Source organism: Quercus robur, chromosome 10 (genome assembly GCF_932294415.1).
Source record: "Quercus robur chromosome 10, dhQueRobu3.1, whole genome shotgun sequence".
In the NCBI taxonomy this organism is placed as follows: domain Eukaryota; kingdom Viridiplantae; phylum Streptophyta; class Magnoliopsida; order Fagales; family Fagaceae; genus Quercus; species Quercus robur.
In genome coordinates, this window is record NC_065543.1 from 10,819,806 (window position 1) to 10,842,348 (window position 22,543).

Genomic DNA, 22,543 nt, shown 5'->3' on the forward strand with positions numbered 1-22,543 from the left:
TAATGTGGACGGGGCGGTCTTCAAAAAGCAGGGGAGTATAGGTGTGGGGTGGTTATTAGAAATGCTCAAGGAGAGGTGATGGAGGCGATGAGCAAGGAAATCAGTAGACCACTGGGAGCAATTGAGGCTGAAGCAAAGGCAATGGAGGTAGGCATTTTGTTTACGTGGGATCTGGGCCTGAAGAATATTGTAGCAGAAGGTGACTCGTTAGCAGTAGTTCAAGCTCTTAAGGGCAGAATCACCCCTGCAATCTCTATCCAAAAGGTAACTGAAGGCATCTCTTGGTGGCTTAAGAAGTTTGACAATTGGAAGTATTTGCATACGAGACGAAGCAACAATACAGCTGCACAATCAATGGCTAAAGAAGCCAAATCAATTTTAGAAAGTGTAATATGGGTGGAGGACTCTTCCCCTTTTATTACGGACCAGCTTATGTTTGATGTATTGTCAATGGACATTTGTCCTAGTTTATGAATGAAGTTTATGAGTTTTTCATAATAAAATAAAAAATTAAAAATTAAAAAAAAAGATTTTCTTTTTGTCGTGTTTTACATTCTGTTTGTTTTGATGTAAAATATTTTTAGAAAAATATTTTCCTATTTTACTGTGTTTGTTTTGTAGTAAAATATTCAGTCAAAAGTAAAATATTTTCAATCAACCAAATCAACTAGGCAAATTTATGTAAAATATTTTACACTTACAATTTTGGTAAAACATTTTACATTTTCTTTCAAGCTCTCACTTGATTCTCCCTCTCAGACCTCACTTCACTCAGTCCCTCTGTACCTCTCACGCTCTTTCCCTTCTCACTCTCAAGTTCTCCCTCCCCACAAACCAGAGCCATCCAGCCACTCTTAGTTTCGTCGGCGCCACTCATCTCCGGTAGCTCTCATCATCGGCTCCACCTCTGCCATTGTCGCCTGACTTGCCTCCACACCTCCACCCACCGAGTTTGGTTCAACCACTCAAACCCACTGATTCTTTTTTCGATCTAACCATACACCAGCTCTTACTCCACTGATTCTCTTACCACCATCACACCGGCTCTACCTCCACCTTCATCAACTCACCCACTGGTTTTCAGATCTAGTTTTTTTTTTACCACCATATGGGTTTATTGATTTGGGCTTTTTGGCTAGTTTCATGGGTTGTGGTGGATGGCTGGGTATTTGAGTTGCAGTGGGTGGCTGCATTTTTGGGTGGTTGAGATGTTTGTAGGTCCGTTGATGGCTGAGTTTTTAAGTGGCTAGAATGGTTTGTGGGCGATGGTGAGGACTGGGTTTGTGGGTTATGGTGGGTGGTTGGCCGGCTTTGGCCTCTCTTTTTTTGTTTTTCATTCTCCAATTTGTGGATTTGAGTGGTCAGTGGAGTGTCAGGGTGGTGGTGGGTGGGTTTGTGCCGATCTAGTGGTGACTTGGGTGGTGGAGTGGTGGTGGTTTGGTTTTGTGAGATTGTTTTATTTTTGAGCTAAAACGATAGAAAGTCTTTATATAATTGAACAAATTATATGTAAAACTAGTAACTAACAACCACATGGAGTGGTGTCCCCAAAGAAAGCACCAAAATACAATGGAAAACCCAACCCTAGAAACATTATATTCAGCCTGTTCAAACTTCAAACCTGTGTAGCCATTAGTTGTTGATATTCCTAAAAAAAAAAAAAAAAAAAAAACCACGACACCCTCAAGGAATGTCTTTGGGTGGACCTGGACTTGCTCAAAATTGTTTTGTGAGATTGTTAAATTTTTTTTTTAAAAAAAATACAATTTTTTGCATTTTCTGGAATACAAACCAAACACAGTAAAATGAAAATATTTTCAGTAAAATATTTTACTTTTGCAAATATTTTACGTAGAAACAATAAGAGCGTTAGTAGAAACTAATTTTTATTTAATTTTAGTCTCTAATGTTTCCATGTCACTCGAAGTGAAGTTTGAAGAACTAAGGTGTTGGGTTTGAAAATGCCTCGCTTTAAGAGAACTTTACAGGAAATGTGCAGGTGAACCCAGTGAGAATCAGAGATTCTAAATGACTATAGTTTTTAAAAGACTAAATTGAACGTTTAATCCTAAGTTGCCTCTATTGCCATTGATTTAAAGTAAATTAAAGTGATTCAAAGTGATTGAAATCCAAAACATACTAGATCGAATTGCTTTGATTCGAGTAAATATAATTGAACTAAATTGATTAAAAGAGCATCATCTCAAAGTCAGATTAAAGTGAATAATCTCAAAGTAAAGTAAATTACAGCAATCACAATAAATTAAAGCCAAAATCATCATTCTATCATTAAATTGATTCAAAGAAAGTAGGAAATCAAATCAAATATGAACAAACATCTAAATACTGAATTAAACTAGAAAAATACTGAATTAAATAAGATCACAATTGCTACGGAAATAACTTACAAGCATATAGCGCCTTCTACAAATTTTAAGAACTACTAGATTTTCTAAAATTCAAAGTATAAATGATCTCAAAAGTTCTCTAGTGTGTTTATATATCAAGTTTGATGAAGTATTTAGCCTTCTACAAATCATATGTAATTATGTTCTTATTCAGTCAAGTATTTATCAAGTTTGTTGCTAGATTTGGTTGTTTATTGAAGTTTAATTTTAATATTTGAATTGGTTGGACTGGAGCTAATATATATATATATATATTAAAAGGATAATAAAGGGTTCCATGATTTGCATATACTTGCAAGTTCACATAAAGTATTGTACCATAGATGGCAGCTATTTCTGGCCTCTTCCAAATCCATGCGTCATCCCTTTTGCCTTATTCTAGCGAGGAAAGCCTCACTAACTGGCCAATTGACAAAAAACAAAGGGCAAGAAAATGTTATAATTACTAATAAGTAGGGGTGGAAAAAATGAACATGACCCGTGAACCTAACACGATACGACACGAAATTAGTATGTTATGGGTTGAGACTTAATGAGTTTGTGTCATATTCAGGTTGACATGACTGACCTGTTTAATAAACGGGTTGAGTTAGTGTTCAACATATAGAACCCGTTTAACCCGTTAGACCTGTTTAATTAAATAACATTTTACCAATATACCCTTCAAACTCTAGATATATAAACTTATTAGTTGTTGTGGTTTATTTTCTTTGACATATTGTGATTAATTATTTGTGACATTGAGATATGTTTTAGTTTTGAATGATTATTTGTAATGCAATTTCTCATTAGTTCTGAATTTTATATTAAAACTATTTATTTGTTTGTTTTTTCATAATTTTTTTTTCATTTTCATAAAATTTGATAAACAGATCGACACAATCAACTGACCTGTTTAATAAATGGATCGTGTTAAGGTTGAGAAATCTTGTCCCGTTTAATAAACATATCGGGTTAGTGTTAACCTATATAGTCGGATACCCATGAGTTGACACGACACAAACTTGACATGTTAATACGAATTGCCACCCCCTACTAATAACCAACCAATTACCCAAAAAGTCCATATAGAATGACGTCATGACCATTCTGCAAGCTTTAATACATAAAAAATCAGTGTGTTACATGTGTATATTAATTATAAAATTGCCTAGTCATATAAGTACAAAATTTTGTAAGAAAACATCAGTGCACTACTGAAGAAATATTCTTTCATAACATCCATTTTATTACCCAAGGGAGTTTACAATCTTTTTTTAGCATGAGCATTAACACAATCTTGATCATCATAACCTATTTAGAATGCTTTTTAAAGATTGATAAGCTACGACACCAATTAGTACTTTATTAGACTTTATTTTTCAACACGTCCAATGAAGTATTTATTTATTGAAGGCTGGTTTTCAAACTTCCAGGCATTTTGTTCAATAAATTTTGGAGTGCAGATACAAAACTAGTACTCTACAAAGGATGCTGAAACATAACAATCGTGTATTTTACATAGGCAATATCAATTACATTAACCATAATAACAAAGAAAGAAATACATAATTTGTTTATTCTAGATAGGCAAGATCAATTCCATCGAACAGGGAACATCCATCCAAATTATATAGCCTTTGAATCTATGCTACTGGGATGATAGAACATGCTGTTTGTATAAAAGTGAGCACCAGAAGAATAATAGCAGCCACTGTTGAAGCGGCTCTCCAAGGGGTGCTAAAATATTGACGTTTTAATGTTGCCTTCCAACTGTGCCAAGGTTTATCATAGAAACTGTTCAATTCATTATAGAGATCAATGTAATCATCTCTTTTCGTCACCCATATGATTCCTTTGTTAAGATTATTAACCATAGATTTTGCAGCATCGTTGTCGCCAAGGCAATTAACCAAAATTTTTTTATCACAAAGCAAATCCACATCTTTTCTAGTATTGATAAGTGAATCCATCAAGAGAAAGTAATCTGTAAAGTATGCATTTTTTATATAGCTAGTTTGCTCTAATGCCATAATGTTTCGGGTAGCAACTTCAGTCCAATCGTTTAATTCTAACATTGGGATTTTCAACACCCCTTTTTCAAATTTTATGTCAAAACAGCATTCACTTGTACCAACCTCAAATTTTACTCCTGCCTCGTGGAGTTGTGTTGCAGTGTAAAAAAGGCGAATCTGTTGATAGCGTCTTTTGGGTTGCTTCTTTGGTGGAGGTAGCTGGACGGTTCTAAGAAGATCGGTGAAGTGATCTATTTCCACATTGGGAAGGTCATGTCTAAATTGGAAGTCGTAGGAGTCCCTAAAGTAGTTTATAGAAAGCTTAAGTAAAGCATCATAGTTGGAGAAACCGGGATATGCATCGGAGAGAGATGGAAATGCAAGTTGGTGTAGTTTCTCAATAACAAAGAATGGAAGCTGATTTTCAAGTAATAGCAAATCAAGCATCACAGCACTAGCCCTTGGTTCCCCAAGGACCCCAACCAAATGATCCTCTGTCTTTTCTGAACTATCTCTAAACAAAAGCTCAAGAATGAAGCTCGCATCCACCAATATCATTTTCACAAACCTGTCACTGTTAAGGTTAATAGTCTCTTCATAACACCCGCGAATGCTTTCTTCCATTTCTTTTATTGTGCCTACTAAACACTCCAAGTTTATCTTACTCCGTTTCACGAAACTCCTGAAGAATCTCTCTTTATGCTCTTCCATGGCTTTCAATCTTTTGGTTTGGTGGTGAAAGGGGCCAATTGAAATAATCTGAGGACTGTAGGCTTCTTCATTAAATTTTCGAAGGTGGTGTGGAACCCTGTAGATACGACACCGTTTTGATGATTGAATCTCTGGCCTTTCGACCATTTCTCTAATTTCAATTACCAACTTATCATTTTTATTTTCATTTCTACCTGAGATGTTTGCTTCCTTTTGAGTATTTTGATCTTCATTATTTATTGAAGCAGTTGCTGGTTGAATTTCCTCTTCCATCTCTCAAGTTGTCTTCCTTAAATTTCCCTATGACAAACACAAGACCCACTAGCATTAGAAATATTAGGTGATACTTGTAAAAAAAATATTTAAAAAATGTGGATAAAATAGCTAGGTGATTACTCATGATGCATGGACAAGCTATCATCGTCCATCATCATCATCCTAGAAATCAGATTGTAAATGACTCTAGTCATTTTGAATGAGAGAGTTCGATTTTGGTTTTGGAAAAAACAATAACTAATAGGACAAACAATTTAAGCATTTAAAATCATTTAATATTACTAAAAATCAATTGTTAGAGTGTGTAAATTTTTTGTATCGAAGATTGTATTCCATTTCAATAAGAAAAAGAAGGTCGTTGGATAAACCATCTATATATTTAATTTTTACTTACTAATGTAATTTTTTCTATTATTATGGGTTCTTTTTTGGGGGGTAAAACCATAAAAGCGTATTAATATGAATTTTGCTAATGTTTATTATCTTTTTTCTAGGAAGTTATTCAATTATAATTGTGGGGCCCGACAACAGATGGACCAGATCCACCTGTTCACAGGAAGACTTAAGGCCCAAGCCGAAGAAGATAGTAGTCCAAGCCCAATAACGCAAAGCATCCATGTGCCAGAGAAGCCGCCGAGGAGGGTATAGCCCTCGGCTGGCCCAGAACTACACTAAGGAAAGGGGCAAAAGTGGCATAGGGATAATCTGGTAAGAAATCTGAAATATCTAGGAAAGGCTGCCCATACTACCTGTCCGAGACAGAGCTTTGCCTCTCACAGAGTCGTGTTCCTTTAGCCTACTTAATCACTCCCCAACAACTCAGGTCTAAAACTGATGGGACAAGTATCAGTCTTGAAAGGGTCGACCCTACACGTGGACGAAGGAAATTGAACGCATGCGGGTATAAAAGAAAAAATATGTAACCTAAACAAAGGGCCTCCAGTCCTACGGAAAAAGGGGAGGTGCATAAATATCTGAAGAAATCCACAGCCGGGTAAACATGACTTAGCCTTTCGATCCCACTCTCTACAAATGATATTGTATGGGCCCATTTACGTGCGAATCCAACCCAACTGCGGTTCCGCGCAAATCGTGTGCTTACAATTGGCGCCGTCTGTGGGGAAGGCTTGCGTGTTAGCTCGAGCGGTGGCGAGGTTGAGTTTCTGTCGAACAAGAGACTATGAGGATGCCCGTATCACCGGCGACGCATTGTTGTTATTCCCAACATAGGCTCCTGCCAGGGGCTAGGTTCCACGGTGTCAACGACATGGGCAAGCTTAGGGGCTTCAAACATCAGGCCGACTTCTTCCACCTTATTCGAGGAGCAAAACCTTCGGAAGAAGAATCAGACAAGTTTTGGACGGAACCAAGGCCTTGCATGGTCCTCGGACCCAAGCCTCTGGGGAAACCAACTACTCAAAAAGAATCATACAAGTTTCGGATAGAACCAAGGCCTTGCATGGTCCTCGGACCCAAGCCTCTGGGGAAACCAACTACTTAAAAAGAATCATACAAGTTTTGGACAGAACCAAGGCCTTGCATGGTCCTCGGACCCAAGCCTCTGGGGAAACCAACTACTCAAAAAGAATCATACAAGTTTTGGACAGAACCAAGGCCTTGCATGGTCCTCGGACCCAAGCCTCTGGGGAAACCAACTACTCAAAAAGAATCATACAAGTTTTGGACAGAACCAAGGCCTTGCATGGTCCTCGGACCCAAGCCTCTGGGGAAACCAACTACTCAAAAAGAATCATACAAGTTTTGGACAGAACCAAGGCCTTGCATGGTCCTCGGACCCAAGCCTCTGGGGAAACCAACTACTTAAAAAGAATCATACAAGTTTTGGACAGAACCAAGGCCTTGCATGGTCCTTGGACCCAAGCCTCTGGGGAAACCAACTACTCAAAAAGAATCATACAAGTTTTGGACAGAACCAAGGCCTTGCATGGTCCTCGGACCCAAGCCTTTGGGGAAACCAACTACTTAAAAAGAATCATACAAGTTTTGGACAGAACCAAGGCCTTGCATGGTCCTCGGACCCAAGCCTCTGGGGAAACCAACTACTCAAAAAGAATCATACAAGTTTTGGACAGAACCAAGGCCTTGCATGGTTCTCGGACCCAAGCCTCTGGGGAAACCAACTACTTAAAAAGAATCATACAAGTTTTGGACAGAACCAAGGCCTTGCACGGTCCTCGGACCCAAGCCTCTGGGGAAACCAACTGCTTAAAAGAATCACACAAGTTTTGGACAGAACCAAGGCCTTGCCTGGTCCTCGGACCCAAGCCTCTGGGGAAACCAACTACTTAAAAAGAATCATAAGGGGAAACCAACTACATAAAAGCGCCATTGGAGTTCCCTAACTCTCAGTCGACTGCTCGGATGGATTATTTATAAATCATCAGCCTTGGACGACATTCACGCGCTTACCACAGAATGTCCAACTGATATCCCGGTTAGTTTCTTAAGTTTGATTCATTACAAATTATCGGTATGATGCTTGATAGTGCTGACGGATAAGATTCGATTAGATTATGCTTCAAAGTAGCTTTATCACAAATATTCTCAAAGCAACACATACATAGGGCACATTCGTTCACAAAGTCGTGTTGCCTATTAGATCAACGCTTATAACATGTAAATCAATTTCCATTTTTATTACGATGAAGAAATAGTGCAGTGTACAAATGAAAAGCTGGAATCAGCCCACATCAAAGCTTACTACATAAGCAAGAAAAGAAAATACAAGAAAGCTGGAGAAAGCCGAGGAGGTATGTCGGAGGAAAGGTTGGCTACAACTCCGAGACCTTATTCTTCCCCCGCACCCTTACATGCCCATAACTCAGGCAGCCAAAGAGACCCAACTTTAACCTGACACCGTTGAAGAAAAGGTGCAGGGAGTTGAAGGTGATGGGGCTTTCTCTAAATATACACCTGTCGCAAAGCGGAGGCGCTGATGGAGGAAAACCCTTCTTCTGCCATACCAAAGTGTTGGCATGAACAGAGCCTGCTTCGAATTTTGGCTAAAAGAGGGAGAGTCGCCGTTCTCCCTCGGTGGAGATGGAAAACTCTCCTGAACTTGTGCTTCCTGTGCCCATACCTTACTGTTATAAGCCTCATGAAGACACGGCGCTTCTGCGGCGGAGATATTTCTTTCTTCCCAACCCTCACTTTCAACATGTTATGCCAAGAAGGGAGAACTCCGGGTAGGGAAGCTGTGATGTGGGAGAAAATCTGAAGGATTTGTGCGTATATAAAGCAACTTTCTCTCCTTCCCATTTATTGGAAAAGACAAGGTGATGGCAGTCAACTCATGTAGCGTCCCGAGAAACGCTACAGACAAAACAGTCCTGGCTCAACTTCCAACATCAACTGCAACCACAAGATTAAAGAGCCTCGTAAAGGCGCACTTCAGTCATCGTGACACCAAAGAGTACCACGTGGCCAGAAGTTGCAGAAATATCTCTTAATTCATGGGCTAGGTGGATTCGTGGCCTTGGGGCCGCTTTGTGTAAGGGCCCAGGTACTTTGGCCGACGCCGAGCAGCGGCCATGGCCGAGGACAATCACTGTTGGGCACCTAGGGAAATGCTCAAAGATAGGGGAAACCAAGTACTGATGCAGACATGGGTCTTGGATGGAACCTAAGGCTTGCATGGTCCTCGGACTCAGGCTAAAAGGGAAAACCAAGTACTAGTGCAGACATTGGTCTCGGACAGAACCTAAGGCTTGCATGGTCCTCGGACCCAAGCTATAAGGGAAAACCCAGTACCGATAAAAACCCAAGTCTCGGACTCAAACCTTTGGGGAAAAATCAAGTACATAAGATAAAACGCATACGTCCTGAACAAAACCCAGGTTTTGCAAAGTCCTCGGACTCAGGCTGCTTGGGAAGTTAACTGCCCAAATGAAGGAATTTCTCGGCTTAAATACTGGGAAAGGTTAAGGCTCGCGTATCATGGAGATGGCAGAACGACCTAATGATTGCCAACCTAAGGAGGCCATTCATCCGGTGGGTAACGTGTCCTCGGATAACTACTTCTTACACCTTATCGAGCATTTAATGCCCATCACGGCTAATTTTAAGATAAGTCTCACTCCTCACTGGTCGGATTGTTATGTTGAACAATAATCTTGTTAAAGTTATCGTGGCATCTTTTTAGGAACGATTATCTTGGCCTTAGTTATTATTGACTCAAATGCTATACTATTATGCCGAGCAGCACTTTCACATTTGTTAAAATATATAAACAAGACATGTGAAATAGAGTAATAATCACTTTTATTAATATGAAAAATTGTTACAACATACAAGGAAGGGCTTAAACAAGCCTATACAAAAAAATGAGCTGCTAAAACAGTAGCAACATCCGTAACATAAATAAGTAAACCATCAAGTGTCTTCTGAACTCGCCTTCGAAGTCTCTCTGAAATCTATGCCTCAGAACTGTTCATATCAGGAGAAGGTCCTTATACAAAAATAATGGAGGAGAAGGAAGAAGAATTAGAAGACATGGAAGCACTTCAGCAAGCTCTTGTCACTGAAGAATGCAAGGGAAAAAGAAGATGGAGGACATGAGCGGGAAGGAGGAGAAGAAGAGGGAAGCAATGAAAAGAAAGTAAAAGGAGCAAAAGAGGGAGAAGGGGAGCCATATTAGGTATGCTCATGAGAGAGCGGATGGAGATGACAAGGGAAGTTTCCGACCCAGTCACACCGGAAGTAAGGTGTGACGAGTCCCTGCTTCGGATTTTGGCAAAAAGAATGGGGAGACAAATCTTGAGTCTCCGCCATCCTTGCCCTGACCGAGCCATCTCAAGTTTTGTTAGGGCATGGCGTTTCTGGGAAAGGAAGGATTCATTCATGGCCGACTACTATGGTGGATGTGTTATTGGATTAGGAGTAACCAAATGGAAGAAGTAAATCACAAGAAGGGCCTGAGGGATTCAGATATGCAAGAATCACCTCTGGATCTCTCTCTTTATATAAGGGAGTAAAGCAGGGGCACGTAACTCGCTCTGATCCTCAAGGAAATCTGCGAATAAATGCGCATTCATTCCATTCCCCCACGTTATCAGTAACCGTAAGATTTGGGGGGCCTCGTAAAAGGAAGATATTAAAAGCACATTACGAATAACCGAACGGTATAAACGCATCACGCGCAAATCGAGGGAAACATCTCGTGGACCAGCACATTCCTTGGGGAGGTGAAAAGTCGCCGACGTTGATCAAGGGCCGAATTTAATGAGCCGCTATAAATGCTCGGTATTATCAAAACCCTCCTATCCAACTAAGGAGTCGGACAGCATGGTTTTGAGGGGCTATTGTGGGGCCCGACAACAGATGGACCAGATCCACCTGTTCACAGGAAGACTTAAGGCCCAAGCCGAAGAAGATAGTAGTCCAAGCCCAATAACGAAAAGTATCCATGTGCCAGAGAAGCCGCCGAGGAGGGTATAGCCCTCAGCTGGCCCAGAACTACACTAAGGAAAGGGGCAAAAGTGGCATAGGGATAATCTGGTAAGAAATCTGAAATATCTAGGAAAGGCTGCCCATACTACCTGTCCGAGACAGAGCTTTGCCTCTCACAGAGTCGTGTTCCTTTAGCCTACTTAATCACTCCCCAACAACTCAGGTCTAAAACTGATGGGACAAGTATCAGTCTTGAAAGGGTCGACCCTACACGTGGACGAAGGAAATTGAACGCATGCGGGTATAAAAGAAAAAATATGTAACCTAAACAAAGGGCCTCCAGTCCTACGGAAAAAGGGGAGGTGCATAAATATCTGAAGAAATCCACAGCCGGGTAAACATGATTTAGCCTTTCGATCCCACTCTCTACAAATGATATTGTATGGGCCCATTTACGTGCGAATCCAACCCAACTGCGGTTCCGCGCAAATCGTGTGCTTACAATAATGAAAATCTCTTTAAAAGGGTAGTAGGTAGTAAATTTTTAGAACATGGTAATATGGTATATATTGTCCATAAGATTCTCATTTATATTTGTACTTGAATTAATGATCATTTTTGGAATTGTAATATATAGAATTTAATTGGTTTCAATATATATATATATATATATATATATTAACAGGCAAAACTCAAAAAATGTTCAATTAAAATTTGAAATTAGAATCGAATTTTGCACTATGTGTCTAAATTTATGTGGGACCACATCATAATTATTTACTTAAGTTTGTGTCATGTATCTACTTAAGTTTTTTAATTTTTGGGCCGAGTAAGTTAATGAAAGCAAAATACTAAGAATCTAATATTAATGAACTATAAATCTAAAAAAAAAAAAAAAAAAATCAATCACATATACTCAATAAAAATCACCACATAACAAAAATCACCACACGTTCTATTCTATTAAAAATTAGAATAGAAAATTATCATAAGTAGTATTAAATTTAGGTAAGAATTTTAATATGTACTAATTACGTTTACTTTTTCAAAAAAAAAAAAACAATTTGACTAATTATTTATATTGTTATGATAAATATTGTGTTTAATTTTAAATGTATACATATGTATGCATGTGTTACATGCTATTTTTTTAACAATTTGACAAATTATTTATATTTTTATAATGCCAATTATGTTTAATTTTAAATACATCCATGCATTTGCATAGGTTACAAGCTAGTATATATTAATAGTCAATTTTGAGTCATGTGTCTCATTTAATTTTAAAATTGGTACCAAGTGAATTATTGAGTGTAATAATTGAAGATTCCATATCTAATTTGATTCTAAATTTAATTTTAATTGGAGTCCAATTTTTCGCCACATGTCCATCTAAGATTTTAATTTTGTGGCAAATGAATTATTGGATGCAAAAACTAAAGAGTCTAAAACCAATTAAATTCTAAATTTATATATATATATATATATATATATATATTTATATATATACATATATTAGAAATGTATGGTTTAAAAAAGTGTAAATTAATTCCATGTATAATTTGAACTGTATAATTGTGATTGTTTTTAATTTTACATGTGCATATGCACGGGATTATGCACTAGTTTATTTAAAGTCAAAGCTAAGAAAAAATCCAATTAGATTTTAAATTGAATTTCAATTGTGAGCTAATTTTGTGCTACGTGACCTATTTAAATTTTTAAAAGCAAATTACAATGAATTTTGCTAATGTTTATTATCTTTTTTCTAGGAAGTTATTCAGTTATAATGAAAATCTATTTAAAAGGGTTGGCAGTAATTCTTTAGAACATGGTATATATTGTCAATAAGATTCTCACTTATATAATGATCATTTTTGGAATTGTAATAGAATTTTAATTAGTTGATATATATATATATATATTGTATAAATAAATAAATATAAAATCCGTGCATATGCATTGGTACAATTAAAAAAAAAATTGCAATTACATAGTTCAAATTATACACATTTTTAGAAGAGGTTAGATGGACATGTGGTGCAAAATTGAATTTTAATTGAAATCCAATTTAGAATCTAATTAGATTTAGACTTTTCGATTTTTATACTTAATAATTCACTTGGCACAAAAATTAAAAATTAAATAAGTCATGTGGCACACAATTCGACTCCAATTAAAAGTCAATTTAGATTCTAATTTGATTTTCTTTGACCTTCGGCTTTTAATATATATATATATATATATAGCCAAAACTGAGAAAAATTTCAATTAGATTTTAAATTGGATTTTAATTGTGAACTAATTTTGTCTCATGTGTCTCATTTAAATTTTTAAATTTTTGTGCCAAAATTAATAATGTATTAACACATAACATAGAAGCCAAAAAAAACCACAATGATAATACTCATTCACCTGGGCAAGAATATCTCACCTAGACACTTTTACGGGTGTATATATATAGATTTTTAATTAGTTTCTTTCTAACATCCACAGTTGTTTAACTCAAAATCTTCTAATGTAAATTTCAAGGATCTCAAAATCACAATTTTACAAAAGAACCAATCTTTTTTTTTTCTTCTTCTTTTTAATTTTAAATAAAGGACAACAAATGTTTTGGAGTATCTTTTAATTTGTTTTTGAAAAGCTGAAGAAATCAAAGTGCATATGTTTTTTTTTTTTTTTTTTAAATTGTCTCCTTGAATGTCATGCAATTATTTTCAGATACCATTTGCCAATGAGTTTAAACATTTTCAAAAACTAAAATAGTCAAATAAAATCCAAATTGAAACACATGTTTGCATACATATGTTAAAATTCAAAATTTGCAAGAATGTTGAGGATACAATGGCTTTAGTCAATTTTGCAATAGCATCTTCGAATTAGTCCTTGAGAAACCATAGGATCATATCTTCATCATCTCATAGCAAGGACAGACCCAGGATTTCAAGCTAGAGAAGACTGAAGTATAAGGAAAAAAAAAAAAAAAAAAACTCATAATAGGCATCCATATAGTATTAATAGATTATAAATACACAAAATTATTGTTTCTAAATACATTAAGATGCAATTATTTACCAACAAAGACAAAATAATAATAATAATAATAATTTTTTTTAATACTAGGCTGGCTATATATATTTGAAGTTAGAGCATTCACAATAGTAGCGTTAAAAAATTTAGCTTTTTGTATCTCAAAAAACTAATTTATCTATTTTACCACCCTATTTTACAATGCACCCAATATCAAATGTTCTACTTTTTACCACTTTATTTAAAATAATATAAACAACTCATTAAAATAATAAAGAAAGAAGGAGAATTTTAGTATTTTAATTGAAGGTAGAGAGATAATCTTTATAAAATATTGTATTATATCTTTAGCAACTTGCTATAGTCAATTGGTATTTATACTAGTTTACTGTAATTGCAAACTAAAAATAGTTTTAGCTTATCCAATAACACATGGTTTTTTGGGGGTAATATAAATATATAGATATATATATATATATATATATTGCTAAAATACAATCACCATTGTGAATGCTTTTATTTATTTTTTTGTTAAGTTTTTGGGGTTGGATAGTTGCTAGTTGGAGGGGACCTAAGGTTTTTGGAAGGGGGGCAACTACAAAAATTAAATATAAAATATGTAAAAAAAATTGAAAAAATTTGGAATAGGGGGGCTCGGGTCCCCTTGGGCCCCCACCTGGGTCCGTCCCTATCTCATAGTATTGGAAAGTGCATTTAAGGTGAGTTTTTTCTTTTCTTTTTTCCTCTGATCTTCTTTGGTTTAGACTTCAATTATGGGATCCGATTGGCTTTTCTTCTAATTTTGGATTTAAATAAATATATATATGATTGAAGTCGAAGAACAATCATAATCCAAATTGAATCCAAATTAATTTTTAATTGTTTATTTTTGTACCATACATCTAATTTAATTTTCTTAACTTTGTTGTCAAATAACCCCTTCATAATACTCACACAAAAGCTTAAATGACAATGTCATTTACCTAGGTAAGATCACCTTATCATCACAATTGTTGAATATTTTTGTGCGTAAACATGAGTTACAACCTAATAGATATAAAAGTGGAAGTTGAGAAAAAAATTCAACAAAGACTCTAAATTAGATTCTAAATACATTCCAATTTTATGCCAAGTGTCATTCTAATTGTTCTATTATTTGATGCCAAATATCTCTAGATATTAAATGGACTCTAATTTCATGCTAAGCATCCTTCCCAATATAATTCTAATTATGTGTTAATTATATTAACATGCAAATTCATGTATCTAAACTTAGATACTATAAGAAGACTCAATTCGAATTAATTCTACGTCTATATATATATATGTGTGTGTGTGTGTATGTGTGTATAGTCTATTACTTACTAAAGTCGAAGTACAATAAGAATCTAAATTAGTTTCTAATTGTATTCTAATTTCAAATAAAGTGTTCATTTTAATTTTCTTAATTTTAATGTTAAGTGACTCATTCATAATATTTAGCATGAAATCTAAGGAAACCCCATTACCCACCTTTTTTGTTTTTGGAAGTTTAGAGGGAGAGGAATGTAAAACCTAAGGGGAAATGAGAGGAGGGAGAAGGGAAATTGTTATTCAATCCCCTTGTTTGGATTTTTTTTTTAAATATATATATATATATATATATATATATATATGTAGGGAAAGGAAAAGACATATCCCTCCTATTTATTTGGATGTTTAAAATTAAATAAGGAAAAGAGACGGGAGGAAAATGGTAATATAAATTGACATAAGGATAAAATTAACAACTTAGATTATCTATATTATTTATAAGAGCATTTTCCTATTTGAATTGGACTTTTATATGATTCAAAAATACCCTTGTTAATGAAGGGTAATTTCTTTTAGAAATAGGGTCATAAATGTCAAATAACGAATTTCATTTTGAATTAAAAAATAGAACTCCTAAAATTTAGGATTTTTTTTTCCCTTCATGTTCATCTTTTTATTCTCAAAATTTTAGTATTTTTTATTCCTTTTTCATCCGAATAAAAGTAGAACACTCCCAATTTAAAAAATTAAAAAAATTAAAAACTTAAGAGAATTCTTAAAATTTAGCCTTCTTTCTACTCACGTTCATTTTATTTTTTCTACCCAAATTTTTCTCTATATCACCACAGAAATTATAATTACTACTTATCTCTAAATTTTATCATTTTTATTTGTTTGAAAAATAAAAAATATATATTTTCAAATTATAATAAATGCAAATTATTAGCTTTTACCCAAAAAACAGAAGAACCTCTGAGCACGCGCAACACGCATGCTTAGAAGCTAGAATAATATAATGAAATGTACTTACACATTTTAAGGAATTAAATATAAATTGACTTCATAAGATTATAATTGAGAATTAAATTTTTTTAATATAAGTGAAACCCCTCCCTTATACTCCCACTAAAATCGTCTAAGAATCCGATTGGGAACAATTTATTTAACTTTTTGCTGAAAATACAGTAAATAAAATATAAAAGTTAAATAAAAAGAATATGTAACTCACATGAAACTCGTAAACAATAAGTTAGCTTATAAGTAGATCCAAACAGGCATTCAGTAGGGGAGTTAAGAAAGAGGAGTTGGGACTTAGGGTAGCCCGCCAAATCCCCCTCTCGTCTCACTTTAAAAAACATCTAAGTAAGGTTCATTGAACCTTTACTCCTCTCTCCATCCAAACAAACTTCTAGATAAAACCACATCGTTATCATTATTGTTAAATGTTTTTGTGCATAAACACAAATTATAATCTAATTTGTACATAATTTTATATGCGTAGACAATGTTATTTTGGTAAGATAATAATGAGACAAAAAATAAATAGATTTTTTTTAGAAAATAAATAAATAAGTAAATTGATACGCAAAGGAACTTGAGTAGGACATGTTAGGAAAGCCTACCTCGGTTATTAATGTGTAGCAGCTGAAAGACCGACGCTTTAGAAGTTCAACTTAACTATCCACAGTTCATGCTATCTATTTTTCTAAGTTCTCACTTCTCACGGCAACCCAAAGAAACCCAGTAAGGTATATATAAAAAAGACGACAATTATATCTCATAAATATTACATCACTATCTCTCATTGGCCTTATGTCATATATTTTCTTGTCACATTAATTAATTTGTATGTATATAAACTTCATGAAACACGTTTTGGGTCATAATAACACAAAATTAGGTTATATGATAAGTATGATGGTGAGTTATGTAAGAGACATTTACCTATCATTCATAACTCGTTATATAGTAAATTATAGTACAAAATTGTATATTTTTATGTGTCTCTAACGTTAATATAATAAAAATTCTGAGATATTTTTCTTCCATTGATTCTGACAGCTTTTGTTTTTATTATTATTATTTTTTTAAGGTGCAACAGCCAGCTGTCTCTGAAAAGAATAGCTTGGTACCTTTGCATTATTAACTTTTGCATAGAGAAAGGAGCAACGGCCAGCTGTCTCGGAAGTGTTAAAAAGAGGGTTGTGAGTTGTGACAGTCAACAACTTTTTTTTGTCTTTTTTTTACGGCTTTATCTATTATTTTCAACAACTCTTATCCATTCGCGTAGGTCAAGCCCGACAGATCCGGCGGGCCGAGATCATGGTCTCTCACATCCCCAAGATACATGGATCATTTTCTAAAAAATTTGAATGAATTAAACAATCCTGAGTAAGTCCATATTATGTGTGAAACAATATAATTATGACATTACACACATCAATTAATCTGCTTCAGTACTTGTATTCCTCCATACTAACACAATTGTCACACTTAATTTAGAGTTGAATTGGAACTAAGAGGGCAGCCCATGAATAGATTGTACAAAGCACAAACTACAAAGTTCAACTTATGCTCAAGCTTGATTCTCAAAAAAAAAAAAAAAAAAAAACCTTATGCTCAAGCTTTGACAGTCTCTCCTCATTATCTCCTTCAAAACCCTTTTTCTTATAAGTTATAACAAGTAGTATACAGCAACTATGACTGTAAATGATAATCAGCCACTAAAATGTGTCAAATCAAATTCATCAAAACATCGTGATCAATGCTATGGTCGAGGCTCATACCAATACCACACTAAATAGTACCCAAAATAAAATTACAAAGAAACCAAGAAATTATGAGGGCTAAAACAAAATAGAAAAAGCACCTAACCTATGGCATAAAGATTAAAGACTATGAGTAAATATATATAAAGTAGCAAAAGTGCAAGAGGTGAAAATAGTAAGTGGAAACCCGAAAAGTTTTGTGCTTTGTGAGGGAGGGGAAAGTCTTGAAATAATGAACTTAATAACATAAAGAATCCTTATCTTTTAAATTATGATCCCAATACAATGAATTCTAATCTTTTTTTTTTTTTTTTTTTTTTGAGAGTAAAGAGTTTATGTGAAAAAATTCATTGTCAAAGAGAACACCACATAGCAAAATCTCATACTCTCTCACATAAGGTCTATGCAATTGACAAACAAATTTCTCTCTCTCTCTCTCTCTCTCTCTCTCTCTCTCTCTCTCTCTCTCTCTCTCTCTCTCTCTCTCTCTCTCTCTCTCTCAATTTAACCATGTTTTTTTATAAAAAAAAATTGTGCGGACAGCATAGTAATTAAGCAAATAAAATTCAAAGCCCTCAAACAGTGCAATGTGCGGTATTTTGTAACTTTTAAATTGTATATGTGGCAAAATTTTAGATGAGTTTTTTTTTTCTCATGTGGCAACACAACCTTAATTGTAGGGCAAAACTTCTACATTTATATATAAGAGGTATTAGATATTGATTATTTACCATTGAGGTGAATTATTATTTTGTGATAAAGTCAATATCGAGTGCAGTGAGTCTGCAATGTTTTCACGTTTGATATGTTAATAATTTTCATGTGTTAGAAGTTTATGAGTTATGACTCTGTCTTGTATTCCGGTATTGCTGAAGTATGTAGAACTTGCTCCTTTCCTTACATTATTTTTCTTGTTTGGTGGGTAAGTGTTTAGGTAATGCAATTTTTTGAGTGATTTCTTCTTCTTCTTCTTCTTCCTTCTCCTTTTTTTTTTTTTTTTTTTTGGGTGAATGAATATCTCAAACTTTCAATAAAAAATTAGTCAAAGTTGTCTATCAGTACATTATAAAGATATGGTGGAATATCCTCTATCCACAATAACCAGTAACATGTCTTACATGTCTAACTAAGTTATGAGTTAAAGCATTACCTACTCTACGAGTATGTGAAAAAGAAATTTGATTAAAGGACTCAAAAATCAGCTTAATAGTGAAGAAATCAACCTGTTAGAAATACTGGAAGATTGTATTGTATTTCTTAATGAGAGAATATACATCAGAGCCTTATATAGGAGGCGTAAGTGTGCGGTACAAGTAAAGTGTAGTATAAGTACAAGTGTGCTATACAAGAAAGGTAATTGGGCCTAAAGCCCATAATATAATATAATATACATTAACAGCCCCCCTCAAACTCAAGGCGGATGTGAGACCAACTTGAGGTTGTCAACTAAATCACGAGTGCGTCTCTTAGGAAGTGACTTGGTGAAGATATCTGCAAGTTGATCTTTGGAGGAGACGGAGAAGAGCTTAAGAGCACCATGGACAAGATGATAACGGATAAAATGACAATCAATCTCGATGTGTTTAGTCCGTTCATGAAAGACATCATTGTGAGCAATATGAATGACACTCTGGTTGTCACAATAAAGGGGAGTAGCAGAGGAGGTGGACACACCCAAATCCTTAAGAAGCCATCGTAGCCAAAGGAGCTCAGATGTGGTATCAGCAAGGGCACGATATTCTGCTTCAGTACTAGAGCGGGCCACAAAAGTTTGTTTCTTACTTCGCCAAGAAATCAAAGAAGAACCAAGGAGAAAGCAATAACCTGTAGTGGACCTGCGATCAGTGGGATCCCCTGCCCAATCAGCATCAGAAAATGCACGAAGTACAAGAGGAGACTGAGCTGAGTAGAAAAGGCCATGGAAGAGAGTGCCCTTCAGATATCGAAGAATGCGCAGAACAGCAGCATAGTGAGTAGATCGTGGAGCAGACAGATACTGGCTCACCTGATGAACAACATAGGAGATGTCTGGACGAGTAACTGTGAGATAAACTAGGCTGCCAACCAATCGTCTGTAAAGAGAAGGATTAGACAATGGTTTCCCCCCCGAGGGTGTCAAATGCGCATTAAGTTCAACCGGAGTGTCAACAGTCTTGCTGTCAGTGAGTCCAGCTCGAGATAAAAGGTCAGAAGCATACTTGGCTTGAGTAATATAAAGACCATCTGTGGAATGAGTAATTTCAAGACCCAAGAAATAACTGAGATGTCCAAGATCTTTCATCTCAAATTGCTGACTGAGAAAATCCTTGAGTTCTTGAATGCCACTGAGGTCATCACCAGTTATGATCATATCATCCACATATAGAAGAAGCAAAATGGTGCCTTTATCAGTACGACGAAGAAATAAGGCAGAATCATACGGACTGACAGTGTAACCCAAGCGAAAGATAGTGGAGCTGAACTTGGCAAACCAAGCTCGTGGAGCTTGTTTAAGACCATAAAGTGCACGTCGAAGATGACAAACCTTGTTTGAGTCAACAGAGAGACCAGGAGGAGGTTGCATATAGACTGCTTCACTCAAATCCCCATTAAGGAAAGTATTTTTAACATCCATCTGAAAAAGATCCCATTTACTAGCAGCAGCAACAACAGCTAAGAGGGCACGAACAGATGAGATACGAGCAACTGGAGCAAAAGTCTCTTCATAATCAATCCCATACTCCTGTGTAAAACCTTTTGCAACAAGACGAGCCTTGTAGCGCTCAATGGACCCATCAGAGCGAGTCTTGATCTTATAGATCCACTTACAACCAACCACAGACTGTCCAGGAGGGAGAGTGACCAGATCCCAGGTATGGTTTTTGGTTAATGCATCAAGTTCCTCTTTCATTGCAATCTGCCATAAAGGGTCAGTGGAGGCCTCACGATAGGTTTGAGGCTCGTGAAGTGTAGCAAGGGCAGTGTAACAATGATAATCAAGTAAATGTGTAGGAATGGATCTTACCCGGGTTGAGTGGCGATGTGGAATGTCTTGTGGAGGATCTTCAGGCGGAGCAGGAGCAGGGGACCCAGGCTCAAGGTGGGGTAGCTCGTCATCAACCTGTTCATCTTCAACCTGTCTAGGAGAAGCATCAAAAATATCTGGAGAGAAGTCCAAAGAAGGATCAAAAGTATTTGTAGAAGGAACAAGAGACTCGTCTGGAAAGATTTCTAAAACAGAGGAGTTAGTCAAGGAAGAACGAAAGTGAGAGAGCTCAACAAACAATCGGTGTTCCCAAAAGACAACATTACGAGAAACACGAAGACGATGAGAGACAGGATCATAACACCTATACCCCTTTTGAGTTTCGCCATAACCAAGGAAACAACAAAGTCTAGATCGAGGCTCAAGTTTGTTGTGCTCATGAGGCTGAAGAAGAACGAAACAAGCAGATCTAAAGGATCGAAGGTGATGATAATCAGGAGGTGACCCAAAGAGACGCTCATACGGAGTTTGATTATGAATGACAGCACTTGGAATGCGATTAATCGCATGAACAACATTAAGAGCAGCTTCACCCCAAAATGGGGCAGGAACTTTGGCAGAAAGAAGAAGAGCACGAACAGTGTCAAGAATGTGACGAAGTTTTCTTTCGGCTCGACCATTTTGCTGAGAGGTACCTGGACAAGTTAGATGATGCACAGTGCCATAGGAATGTAACAAAGCTTGAAAAGCATATTGAGTATATTCAAGAGCATTATCAGAACGAAAAGTTTTGATACGTTTGGAGAATTGGGTTTCAACCATTTTGGCAAAGTTGCTGTATATTGGTAAAATTTCAGAACGAGATTTCATAGGAAATATCCAACTATAACGAGAATAATCATCAATAAAGACAACAAAATATCGAGATCCACCAATACTAGCAACAGAAGAAGGTCCCCAAACATCAGAATGAATTAACTCAAAAATACTATTAGAAATGGATTCACTGTTATTAAAAGGCAAAGCTGGTTGTTTTCCTAACTGACATGAAGTACAATCAAAATTGTCTTTGGACACAGAACCCAACAGACCCCTAGAAGCTAACTGTTGTACCCGAGAAGATGATGCATGACCAAGACGAGAATGCCAAAGTGCAAGAGATGGTAAGGAAGAAACTGCAGCAGCTGCAGCAGCAACAGAAACAGGAGCAACAGGTGGAAGATGAAGATTGTCCACGGGAAACATACGCCCAACTCTAGGGCCGGTCCCAAGCTCTTGTCCCGTCCTCGGATCCTGCACAATACACCCAGAATAGTCAAAAATAAGGCGATAACCTAATTCAGCTAATTGTCCCACAGAGCACAAATTATAGGATATGTCAGGTACATGGAAGACTCCAGGAACAGAAAGGTTAGAGGTTGAAACAAAACCTAAACTATTTCCATGCATGGTGGAACCATCAGCTATATGAATATTTAGAGGATGTGGTGCAGGGTCAAGTTTGGAGAATAAGGATGAGTGAGGTGTCATGTGATTGCAGCAGGCAGAATCAAAAAGCCAAGTTTGAGACTTACCGGGTAGAACAGATAGGGCAGTGGAAAGAGATGCATTACCAGCCATACGAACAGCCTGAGCTATGATCTCCTGTAGTTCAGTGGGGGAGAGGTTGATAGTGGATCCAGAAGA

The 22,543-nt window shown here is 36.1% G+C and overlaps 1 protein-coding gene across 1 annotated transcript; it reads right to left on the minus strand.

Moving 5' to 3' along the window:
• Positions 1-4,033: 4,033 nt before the first annotated feature.
• LOC126703828 (UPF0481 protein At3g47200-like) lies at positions 4,034-5,386 on the minus strand. The gene has a single exon (XM_050402897.1). The coding sequence runs from the start codon at positions 5,384-5,386 to the stop codon at positions 4,034-4,036; it is 1,353 nt and encodes a 450-aa protein (XP_050258854.1).
• Positions 5,387-22,543: the final 17,157 nt, after the last annotated feature.

Coding starts and splice junctions, on each gene's coding strand:
- LOC126703828 (XM_050402897.1), bottom strand. CDS start 5,386: ATGGAAGAGGAAATTCAACCAGCAACTGCTTCAATAAATAATGAAGAT.